This window comes from Acartia tonsa, chromosome 1, assembly GCF_053477335.1.
Source record: "Acartia tonsa isolate MP-2025a chromosome 1, ASM5347733v1, whole genome shotgun sequence".
Classification (NCBI taxonomy): domain Eukaryota; kingdom Metazoa; phylum Arthropoda; class Copepoda; order Calanoida; family Acartiidae; genus Acartia; species Acartia tonsa.
The window spans coordinates 5,163,134-5,176,507 of record NC_137260.1 but is presented as its reverse complement, the minus strand read 5'-3'; the positions used below and the strand labels follow the sequence as shown (position 1 = coordinate 5,176,507).

Genomic DNA, 13,374 nt, shown 5'->3' with positions numbered 1-13,374 from the left:
CATTTTCTTGGGAAAAAATATTTGTTAAAACCAGCCATTAATAACAAATTTTTCTGTCTGCATATTCAAAACTAGCTCAGCGGGGCATTGATGCGCAAGTACCCAGTCAGTCAGAATCTGCTGTATTCGTTCACATTCCCTTTAAGCCAGTACCCAAAGTCTGAGACTCCCAAAAATTGAATATTTGCAGGGATAAGGGATGGGAAACCTGACCGAAAATTAGGTCTCAGCCTCCTTTTAAAAGTGATGGGGCAACTTTTCTTTTTTGCCTATAAAATCAACTCATTTCCCCCAGTTCCTCATTGGCTGTAGGCCAATATCCAATAGCCTGAAACTTGCTTTTAGCATTAACCAATTAATTAATAACAAACGCGTCCCCCAGTTCATTATTGGCTAAATTAATTCAACCAAACATAAATTTCTGCTATTAGAAAGACAACAATGGAAACTTTCTGCTATTAGAATGACAACAATATATATGACGTTCAATCACATCAACTTATTATTAAATTTACACATTAACACAGTTATGGAATCTCAACGACAAAGATTTTTTTATCCAATCTTGACAAGTGAGGTATTTTTAAAAAGAGGAATATATATAGAAAACGCATATGAAAATTAGAAAATCCGCAGAAATCATATTTGCAAGTTATTTGCAAAAATCTGCAATGCAAATTTGCAAAATTAATTTCATGCCTTAAATGACTTATTTAGAAAAAATCTTTTTATGAAATGTGTTTATTTATAAGTTTAGAACATACTTAGGGCAAAAAAAATTTCTTTAGTGTTACTTTTTTCACCTTATATATGAAAAAAGCAGTTTCTCACATTTTATGATAAAAAAAGGTATAGGAACAAAAAATATGATTTTTCTTGATGTAAACACAATAATTGGCATAAAATCTATCATCCTAAATGTAAAAATCAGATATAGAATCCTTTTTAGAGCTAATATAGTGCAAAAAGTAACCAAGACATTTTTGCAAAGTATGAAAATCTGAAGAAAATAGTTCTTTTTGCTTTTGATATACATATCAGATAAATGTTTATAAAATTAGTAATAAAAAACTATAAAACATGTTATAAGTTTTTTCAACACTGTCATTGATTAAATTGTACTTTTAGGTTTAAGAATTACCGAAGTAGTGCAAAAAAACTCTTTTTATGATGTAATTAAACAAAATAAATGCCAAAAAACCAACTACAAAATGGTCTACTGCATTATAAAAAACGCCTAATTGTTGATTTGAATTTATTTTGTTTAATAACTTAATAAAAAGAGTTTTTATGTGCTACTTTGGTAATAAGTAAACTAAAAAGTGCATTTTAATCAATGATAGGATTGAAAAAGTTATAACTTGTTTTATAGTTTTTGATCACTAATTTTATATACATTTATCTGATATGTATATCAAAATCAAAAAGAACTATTTTCTTCAGATTTTCATACTTTGCAAAAATGTCTTGGTTACTTTTTGCACTATTTTTGCTCTAAAAAGGATTCTATATCTGATTTTTACATTTAGGATGATAGATTTTATGCCAATTATTATGTATACATCAAGAAAAAACATATTTTTTGTTCCTATACCTTTTTTTATCATAAAATGTGAGAAACTGCTTTTTTCTATATAAGGTGAAAAAAGTAACACTAAAGAAATTTTTTTGCCTTAACTATGATCTAAACTTATAGATAAACACATTTCAGAAAAAGATTTCTTTTTAAATAAGTCATTTAAGGCATGAAATTAATTTTGCAAATTAACATTGCAGATTTTTTCAAATAACTTGCAAATATGATTTCTGCGGATTTTCTAATTTTCATAGGCGTTTTCTATATATATTCCTCTTTCCAAAAATACCTCACTTGTCAAGATTGGATAAAAAAATCTTTGTCGTTGAGATTTCATTACTGTGTTAATAAATGTCCATATAGCAAAACATAAATTGAGAGATTCAACATTTTATACTTTAGAACAATGTGATGAAAAACTCATGTCTTTAGACAATTTAAAAGTTACATTTCATGTGGAATTGATAACCCATCTAAATGATCACAAATACAAAACTAGTTCAATATGTAAATAAAAGTGTACTGTGTTTTGTTAAAAAAAAAATTTCATTAATTTTGGTAAAAATTATTGCACACATAATTGAACTTTTCTGTTAATATTTAACGTAAAATAAATTTTTTTTTTAAATTCTTAATTTATATGTTTGCTATGGAACAATTAGTTGATAGAATGTTACCCATGTACTTATTCAATTCTACTTAATTTATTTATTAAAGCTGGGGAGCTAAAGCGGTGTTTATTTCTATATACAAATTTTGGGGTGAAGTAGATCCCCCCTTAAAATATTTGAAAATAAATCAGATTTAACCGGTAATGCTTTAATAGATGTAGGTAAACGTTAATTTTAAAGGTATCTTGATTTATTTTTAGTTTCTGCAAATTCTTTCTCTTTTTTTCCCTATTGTTATGAAAACTAAACATCTGCTCTTTAATTCACTATGTCTGTTTGTCCATTCCATGAGCACTTTATACTACCCATTTTTTCCACAAAGGAGGAGGTAGGTTGTGCTAAAATTCCGTAAAGGGTTGAGTTTTAAGGCTTAAAAACAGTAGTAGAACGATAATATTAACTAGATATGTGTATTCCTTATTGAAAAGAACAGACAATTTTTTTTAAAGTTAACATAAATTTTATCGTTCTACTACTGTTTTTAAGCCTTAAAACTCACACCTTTACGGAATTTTAGCACAACCTACCTCCCCCTTATTTGATTTCCTCATAATATTCTCAATCCTGCACTTAAGAAAGCAAACATTTAGAAGTACATATTCTGTTTATCTTTTTATCCAACTTTTAAAACAGTTTATTGAAAGTACATTGAAAAATTATTAATAGGTTAACTGATTAATAGATCCGGTTCTTAGCCATACAGAAAAAAAATCATGTGTTGCATCGTATTACAGATAATTTTCCACGAATATAAAAAAATCATAAAATCTGTTTAAAATCATAGAATATTTCATATTAATTGCCGCGGAAAGCTGTTATAATACGATGCGATTAATAACTATTCTAGAATTAGCTTTTGCTGTAAAGCTCACTTACAAAAAAAAGCCTTTTTTATGTTTTAATGCAATTTCATTATTAGATCAAAGTTTCCTTTCTATAATGCTAGCGTTTTTGCTTCTAGCATCTAGGGGCTCTCTGTTCTAAAGAGCAGTAGACACCAACATAAGACGTTAATTTCAAATAAAAATAGCCTAAAACCATTACAGGACCTGTGGAAAGCTTACCTAATAATCGAGAACCCAATCGGTTTAGTTATTATTGAGATCTTAAGCTTCAGACAAAAACCTTACTGCTTTATATTATGGGATATTGATCTTTTACTAAAGGTAACGCAGCTTCTCTCTATTTAACTTTTATTTTAGAGATTTGGACCAGAACTCAACTGTGGATGTTTGTGCTTGGGTCAGAGAAACCGGAGATCTTATTGAGTTCAGAAGCAAAAATGACCAGTAAGTTTTTGTTTAAACAGATGGCTAGAAAAATAGGAAATGAAATTAAAATTAAAAATATCTATTTAACTCATCATGCAATAATTAGTTTACTGTGGATTGTAAAATAACCAATTTTAGGATTAATTTCTCTTATATTTCAGTTTATTTTTATATATGAAAAAAAGTCTGCAATACATCTCATGATTTTTATGTATGACTAACAACTGGTTCGAATACTTCGGATTAGTACTGCATAAATATTTAATTACAATTAGTTTTACTTTTAGAAAAATCCAACACACAAATCTTAGTAGATTACTCTAGTGAACTATCTTTTATTCTAGTGATCTGAAGAAATGTAGTATTGCAGGACGATAGTACCGGAGCTAATAGTGTCACTATAACACCATCTTTATTCTAGTGATCTGAAGAAACTTGATGTAGTATTGCAAGACGATAGTACCGGAGCTAATAGTGTCACTCTGACACTATCTTTATATTCTAGTGATCTGAAGAAACGGGATGTAGTATTGCAAGACGATAGTACCGGAGCTAATAGTGTCACTCTGACACTATCTTTATATTCTAGTGATCTGAAGAAACGGGATGTAGTATTGCAAGACGATAGTACTGGAGCTAACATTATCACTCTAACACTATATTTATTCTAGTGATCTGAAGAAACGTGATGTAATATTGCAAGTCAGTAATATCGGAGCCAATAGTGTCACAATAACAACAATATCTTTATTCTAGTGATCTGAAGCAACGTGATGTAGTATTGCAGGACGATAGTACCGGAGCTAATAGTGTCACTCTAGTAACACCATCTTTATTCTAGTGATCTGAAGAAAAGTGATATAGTATTGCAAGACGATAGTACTGGAGCTAACATTATCACTCTAACACCATATTTTTTCTAGTGATCTGAAGAAACGTGATGTAGTATTGCAGGACAACAGTACTGGAGCTAATAGTGTCACTCTAGTAACACCATCTTTATTCTAGTGATCTGAAGAAACGGGATGTAGTATTGCAGGACAACAGTACTGGAGCTAATAGTATCACTCTAACACTTTCTTTATTTTAGTGATCTGAAGAAATGTGATAAAATATTGCAGGACAATAATACCAGAGCTATAGTGTCCCTCTAACACCATCTTTATTCTAGTGATCTGAAGAAACGGGATGTAGTAATGCAGGACGATAGTACCGGAGCTAATAGTATCACTATAACACCATCTTTATTCTAGTGATCTGAAGAAACGTGATGTAGTATTGCAAGATGATAGTACTGGAGCTAACAGTATCACTCTAACACCATATTTATTCTAGTGATCTGAAGAAACGTGATGTAGTATTGCAAGACTGGATCTATAGTGCAGGGTGACCACCATGTACGTTATGTTCAATATGTTCATATTGAACACCATTTTAAGTTTTTTTGGTACGTTTTTGTACGTTATTGGTTTTTGTGTTCAATATGAACATTTCAGCATACGTTATTGTACGTTTTTCTGTAATGTATGATTAGTATTAGAAATCATCAATATATTTGTATTTCTTAAAAACTATTATAAAAAAAATTCTGAGCGCTTCGCGCGCCATTTTATAAATTTATCCTGGGATCTATGACGCCATTGTGCAGCTGCCATAAAATAACTATACTCCAATCAAACATTTCAGTAAATATCAAAAAAAAATCCTCTAATTACAAACCTTACCAGGACAAATGAGAAGTTACACTTTAAAGGAGTATTATATTTGTTCATCAGTTAGCGAGTATTTTTTAGTTGATTTTTGTGTTTTCATGTACCTATAGGAATGAGATACTACTTTCTATAATACAAAGTAGAACGATGTCTGTCTGTATATCCGTCTGTCTTAAGCTTAAGATCTCGGCAATTGTTGAACCGATTGGGTTCTACAATTCAGGTTATATACCTACTGGTCTTGTTGTGGTTTTAGGCTATTCATTTGGGGTTTGGGACAACCCCAACTCCCCTACAAAAAATCAGAAAATCCCCCCTCCAATAAAAGTTTTCTATTTTTTTAAAATTTAACAAGTAGGTAAGTGGGTTGGGAAACTCCCTTTAAAAAAACCACTCGAAGCTTTTCTATAATTAGGGTCGGTCTGTACCGACCCTAATAATTAATTTAGTCATGTTAGAATTAACCTATTAATTTCAAACTTTGCATGATGATTCCTTTAGTAGTTAGGTACGATTTATAAAGCGTAGCAACTATATAATCGTTATTAGTATGTACTTACGTCCATTCTAAACATGTTGGTTTACTTTTTAAACAAGAAAATTTTTAAACAATCTATTCATCCGATTTTTCTGATTTTTGGTATATTGATTCCTGGGACAACAAAGTATAATGTTTTAAGGGAAGAAACTCTATACCTAGTCCTAAAAATGTAAGTATGTCCATAAACATTTTCCTGTATTAAGCAGTTTTTTCAATTTACTTACATTTTTGCTTCGACTCTTATACATTATTATTCTGATTATTCAGTACTGACACTATACAAGTGTTAATGTCCGTATGTCCTACCGTTTCAGTGCTTCGCTTTTATGGATGTTGTCATCCTTGTTTTTTTTACAAAGTACGAACGAACAATTTTATACCTATAAGAGGGGAACTTTCAAACACCTCTTTGGGTGACGCCCCTAGAGGCTAGGGGCAAAGCTGCTGGAAGATTTAATCGTACATAAATAGATGAATAAAAACTTCATTATGAGGTAGGTACTTTTTACATGATTAAATTGGGGTAAATTTTCTTAGGGGAGGTAATTAAGTGGGGGTAGTTAACACCCAAAACAGATTTCAGGGGGGTAGAAAAATTGCCAGCATGCTTCGCGTGCCATTTTACCGTCCCCCGCCCCCTCACAAATTGAGTTTTTTTATACCCCCCTCCAAATAGTAAACTTGGATTAGTATACTTCTTTCTATATATACTAGCGGCTACGCCTCTAGAGGCTTCTAGGGGGGGGGGGGGTACTTGAGGAGAAGGGAATTGAATTGGATAACCCAATTGCTTAATTTAGATTATAAAAGAAAAAGTAAAAAAAATATTTGGGAGGGTGATTTTTTTGGGGGGGGAAGGGTTTGACGCCCCATTTTAATTCTTTTTTTTTTAATTTAAAGGGGGGGGGGGTAAATTTTTTCTAGGGGCGATTTCTCTTTGGAGGGTGGTGGTACTCCCCCAAAATAGTTATTAACCTTCCCGGGACCTATGAGAAGTTACCCTGTTAAGTTATTGATAGGAATATGAAGGGCAGAAAAATAGCCTAAAACAATACCTGGACTCTTTATAAAAATGTAATAGCCTATAACCATCTAGGGACCTATAAGAAGCTTCCATATAAAGGAGGACCACATCGGTTCAGCGGTCAGTGAGATCCTTCCCTACAAATAAAAAAGCTTACTACTATAATATAATAGGATATCAATTTCCTGAAGAGTAGATCCCAATCAGTTCATCATTTACTGAGATCTTAAGCTTAAGACAGACAGAAGGACATTGTTCTACTTTGAAATATAAATATACATGTGTGTATTATGGTACGTTATTGTACGTTATTTTTTCAAAAAATGTACGTTATTGTGTTCATTGTAATTTTTTTGTAGTACGTTATTTTCAATATTAAAATCAAAAAGGCGGTGGTCGCTCTGATAGTGTCACTCTAGTAACACCATCTTTATTCTAGTGATCTGAAGAAACGTGATGTAGTATTGCACACCGGTGTCCTGGAAAGGAAACAGGTTTTTTTTGACATACGTCTCACAAGACCTATGTAGTCATGACTGGGAGACGATGACGGTTCAGTACATGACTTTCGTTAAATCACAGCTGATCATTTTTGCGGATTTTTTTGAAAATTACTTTTTTACCAAAAATTTTTTAGTTTTTCCCAAAAAATCTCAATTTTCTCACATTTGCTGCTTAGTTAGCCTAAATTTAGGCAAGAAAAGTATAATAAGTAACAGCTGTACTGAAGATTGGGCTGTCACCTATAACAAGATCTTTCAGAATCAATGGAATAAGATTTGTAGTCAGAAATTGAGTAAGAGTTAACTATTTTGAATGTTCAACAATAAATTTGCACGTCAGAACTGCTTCTGGCCTCCATAGGCTTTCACCTGGATTCAACATGATTCAATCTATCTGACTTTGCCTATGACTAAGCAACATTACGTATTTGCCCTCAAATTTCTTTCACAAAAACTTTCTCTCCTATCAATCCACCTGTTTAACTTCTTGACGTTGATGTTTCTGTCCCTGTCCTTCAACTTTAACAAGTATGCCTCATAATACCATCCACTAAACAGGGTACTTATCTCCACGTACCCTGGTATAGCTACCCTCTATTCTAGCTGCTTGACATGGTTCACCCAGCCTTTAAATCTTGATGGAAGTTAGTTTAGAATTCTGACTCTTTCTTCTAAGTTCTTTTCAGCTTCCCATTCTGGTACTTGTTTGTTATTGAACTTGTGGCTTTACTTTTGCCATATGAAGGGATTACCTCAAGATTCAAAATAAAATTACTTCCTTTGGTTTCCTATGAACCAGCTACTGTCATTTGAGATCTTTCCATGGGTGAAATCCTAGACTGTTATGCATCTAGCTACATGGTCATTAAGACTCCCTTGCCTTAGTTACTTCAGCTAAGAGCTCCTGTCCTCTCATTCTCTATTACTCAGAAATTCAACATGGTTTCCGCCTACTCTGCTGATTGATATGCTAAAGTCAGGTGGGTCTATGATTCAAAATCTAACACTATTTGATAGACAAATTGCCTTTTATTCTTGCTTTGCTAATCCTTTATTGTGGTCTTCCTGTTTAACATCTACCTAGGTCCCTTTACTACTGGTAGCTTTTATGAAGGGTAGTATTGATCTGCTTAGGACAGAAAACTTGCCTGTGTTTTATTTTTGAATTGGGTTTTAAAGTCACCATTGAAACACAGACTTGAATGAAATCCAGTTATGATCATGTAACCAGCATTTACATTCACTCTAGTCATAAGCTACCATTATTTTCTTCAAGCTACAAGCCAAGTGCTTTTTTGTCATTTAGCTGCTCTTACATTCATGAGTCATATCAACACAATGTTTGAATACACTAAATTTCAAATAATCCATCCAGCTTAGAATTCAATATGTATCTATAATCATTCTGTAGGTTCCTCTATGAAAACCTTGTTATGACTTTTACTTAATCTAAATAACACAGTTTGAACCACTTGAAACTCTCTTGCTTCAAAGAACAAGAGTGTCTACCATGGTTCTCATCCTGACATTTAATCAGTAGTAAAGACAACCGCATACATGCAGTACTTTTCAGCTCCTCAGTTCCACTAGGTGGCCCCTCTCCTCCTTTTAGGCATATATTCTCTTATAGGTCTGCATTTAGGTGTTGCAAAAAAAATTTTGGCGCTACGCGCCAAAACAGGACTAAAAAAATTTTTTGGCGCTCCGCGCCAATTTAAACACTCACCAGTTTATTCCGCTTCGCGCATAATAAATTAAGTATCAAATTTGGCCCTGGATTTTTGTGCTTGTTTTTATAGTTATCAACCTAATTCTTTTTGTAAAATCTCGCATATGATTGGATCTACCTGTAAAACTTTGAAAATTGAATTTTGGGACTTTCCTCCTAGAAGCTAGTGGGGCAAAAGACCCCCACAAACACTAAAATATTAAGTTATGATCTTATTTTTTCTTAAAAATTTTCTGTTCAGAGGGGTCTTTTGCCCCACTAGCCCCTAGAAGGAAAGTCACAAAATTCAATTTTCAAAGTTTTACAGGTAGATCAATCATATAAGAGAGCTTACATTTTTATATTTTAATTTTTAGTGAAGATTCTTATCATATATGTCCATCTACTCTATTCATTATTTTGTCCGTCTGTCAGTCGGCCATGCTTTAAAGACAAAAAAAATTCTTTTAGATAGTCACCTGAAATTTTTAGTAAATATTCCTATAATTTATGCCCATCTGTTCTATACATTTTTGGCCTATTGGTAATGCTTTAAAAGCGAAAACCTTATTATTTCAGTCAAAAAGGCATCAGTTCTCATAAAAAAATATTTAGGTTTTGTTTTTGATTTATTAGCTAAGATACTCTATAACTCACATTTATGTCTGTCCGTCCATCTGTCTGTCTGTACCCATAAGATGAAATTTGAATTTCTTGCCAATTATTAAGATAGAAAAGCAATAATTTTTGTCCGTTGGTCTGTCAGTAGCGGTTTTAGATTCAATTATTGTTTTCAGGGGAAACTTTATAATCCTGGCTTTTATTCAAGCTACAAAGCTGAAATTTATATTTTATATGTGCATTTGTTCTACATACCTATGTTTTGTCCGTGTGTCACCGGCAGTGTAATTAAAGTCATGTTATCTTTAATGGGGAAATGTGATTAAACTTTTAAAGGTATATGGCGGATTTTTGTAAGAAGACTCAAATGAAAAACTGGACTTAGATACTCGATAAAGAATTGAAATCTCGATATTTCATTAAAATTAAGGAGGTAGGGGGGGGGGGGAGTTTGTACACTTATAGGAAATGAAATTCAGTATAAACTCTAATATGATTAGATCTACATAAAAAATTGAATTTTGGGACTTTCCTTCAGTTTGGCAAAAACGATGGTCGATTTTCCAGCTTAAAAAAACTTATGAAATATTGATTTAATTACAGCATGCTCTAAGGTTTAAAGTTGCTAAATGTAATAAAGAGCATTCACAAAAAATTTTATGGAGATCGGACAATTAAAAAAAAAAATTAATTTTTTCAAAATACGAGAAAGGGATAGTTCCTTAAAGTGCATTTAAAGAGTTAAGGTACTTGGAGTAGTGAACTTAGTAGAATATATTAGGCATTGGATAGATATGATTATATGTAAAAGAATTTTTAACTTTGACCTAACCGAACTTTTTTTATTTGACAATATCTAAAAAAGTTAGTGATTTCCCACATAAATTATATGAGAATGGTCTATCTTTTCCTAATATGTATACCCAAAACACCAGCATTAAAGAATGAATTGCCACATAATTCATAAGAGTTATGAAAAAAATTAAACAGGGGTTTCCCTTGGGGCAAGTTTTCTAAAGATACTTAAAAAACATAAAAAATAACGTCTGGTTCTTCATGTGATAGGTTTTTTTTTATAGATTTTAAAAAAAAACGAAGAAAACAGTCTGGTTTAATTACTTAAAAAAACATAAAAAATAACTTCCACTTTTTAAAAAAACTGTCCCATGAAGAACCGGACGTTATTTTATATGTTTTTTAAGTACCTTGCCTCAAGGGGAATCCCTGTTCAATTTTTTTAAAACTCTTGTGAATTATGTGGCAAAACAGTCTGGTTTACTTACTTAAAAAAAAACATAAAAAATAACGTCCACTTTAAAAAAAAACTGTCCCATGAATAACCGGACATTATTTTATATGTTTTTTAAGTACCTTGCCTCAAGGGGAATCCCTGTTCAATTTTTTTAAAACTCTTGTGAATTATGTGGCAATTCAATCTTTAATGCTGGTGTTTTAGGTATACATATTAGGGAAAAAATAGACCATTCTCATGTAATTTATGTGGCAAATCACTTTAACTTTCTTATATATTGTCAAATAAAAAAAGTTCGGCCAGGTCAAAGTTTAAGATTCTTTTACATAAAATCATATCTAACCAATGCCTAATATATTCTACTAAGTCATATAAAAGTTCACTACTCCAAGTACTTTAACTCTTTAAATGCACTTCGTAAAACTATCCCTTTCATTTCTTTTAGTAGCAAAGCTATTCTATAATTCACTTTGTCCGTCCGTCCGTAACGCTATGGGGGAAACAGGATTTACTTAGCTCCTATAAAAGATAGAATGCTGAAATTTTTTGACAACATTCCTATTATTAAGGAGCACAATTGACTATACAACATCAATGGTGGTCGGACCTCTTTTATGCAGGTTTTAGGCTATTTTTATATTTTTCACATTTTTCTCCATATCTTCAGTGTTTATGGTCCGATTTTCAAAATTTTTTCAGGTATAGATATCAGAATTAAATTTTCTGTTGTTCAAAGAAAACAACCATGACAGCCAGACTGCCTTTTTAGCAGGTTTTAGGCTATTTTATATTTTTCTCCATATCTTCAGTGTTTATGGTCCGATTTTCAAAAAAATTTTGGTTATAAAAATTAATTTTACGTCGTTTAAAGAAAACAACCATGCAGGTTTTTGGCTATTTTTAAATTTTTCATGCATTTTTCCATATCTCTGGTGTATATGGTCTGATTTTCCTAATTTTTAAAGTTAAAGATAGAAAAATTTAATTTCATGTAAAACTTAGAAAACTAATTTGGGCACCTAATATCTAGGAAATACTGTGGTAAAACATTATCCTGGTGTTTTATTGTTAAAAATTAGCTCAGAACTCATATTTTAGGGTTTTTTTTGGGGGGGTGGTGGGGGTTACCTTACTAGCCCCTAGAAGGAAAGTGCCAAATCGAAATCTGTAATGGTTATTCTGTTCAGTTATGTAAAAAAGATTTAGCATAAAAAGCAGCCTGATATCTTTAAAAATGTTATAAGAACTCGTATTTTTAGTTTTACGGGTGTGTTAAACCCCACTGGCACCTAGATGGAAAGTGTCAAATCAAAATCTGTAATGATTAAGGTAAGGAGGGGTGAAGTCGGGTGTTTTTTTTTTTTTTTTAAATGGGGTAAAAAATTATTATTTTTAAATGGGACCAAGAACATTAGAAAGATCTCAATAAAGTCTAACAGATCCTCAAAGGACGTTATCCTAGGACTTTGGGAAGTTTGTCAAAATTGGACTAAAAAAACGGACCGACTTCGCCCCGCCTCAAGGCGAAGTCTGTGGTCCATTTTCTAGCTTCAAAAAACCTATGACATTGATTTCATTACAGCATGCCCAAAAGGTTAAAGTAATGTAAATGTAATTTATTTTTCCAAACTACTAGAAATTTGACTTTTTTGGCCAAAAAAATAAATTTTCTTATTAAGAAAAATCATTTTTTTCTACCTTATACTATATTTCATAATAATTAATGCATAAATCTCTTTAAAAATTGTTAATTTATCAGAATCAATCTTTAAAAGACGAGAAAAGTGCAAAAAAATTGCTTTTTTATTGATTTGTTTTGATTTTGCATATCTGTTTGGTTCACTAGTATTTCCCTCAAATGCTGTTTTTGAGATCTTGTGCTTCATTGGTGCTGATTAATAAAAAATTAACGGTGGAAACTTGTAACCAAAAGATGCATCTACATTTCATATTTACAGTAAAATTTTTCAAAATGAATAATGAAGCTGCTATTCTGAAAATTTAGATTTGCCTATTTTTTTGGTTCGCAGTTAAGTTTAGTAATGTAAAAAATAATACATTATAAAAATCAGCTTGATATCTTTAGAAATAAGCTCAGAACTTATAATTTTTTTTTTTTTTTTGGGGGGGGGGGGTGTTTCCCCACTGGCTCCTAAAAGGAAAGTGCCAAATCGAAATCTGAAATAGTTACTTAGATCAATTTTGTAAAATAGTGTACATTAATCACCTTGATATTGTTAAAATCAAGCTCAGAACTAATATTTTCCATTTGAAATTGCCAAAAATTAAATATTTTCGTTTAAAAATAAAGTTTGAGTAAAACTTGTTTTTTGTGTAACTTAAAGGGAAGTGTATAAGAAGGGAGACAAAAAAAGGGAAGGGGGTTAAGGGGAAAGTTTTACTGAATTGTTTGTCATAATTACATTCCCTTTTCCCTGATGTGAAACATGTTTTCATTATAAAAATCAGCTTAATAAGTTTAAAATAAGCTCAGA

The 13,374-nt window shown here is 31.6% G+C and overlaps 1 protein-coding gene across 1 annotated transcript in view; it reads left to right on the top strand.

The window, feature by feature from the left end:
* Nucleotides 1-13,374, top strand: part of LOC145335211 (replication protein A 70 kDa DNA-binding subunit-like) — a 45,422-nt gene that overhangs the window by 14,905 nt on the left and 17,143 nt on the right. Inside the window, exon 11 of the mRNA XM_080180981.1 lies at nt 3,450-3,536. Within this exon, the coding sequence (XP_080037107.1) occupies nt 3,450-3,536 (87 nt within the window). The remainder of the gene's footprint in view (nt 1-3,449; nt 3,537-13,374) is intronic.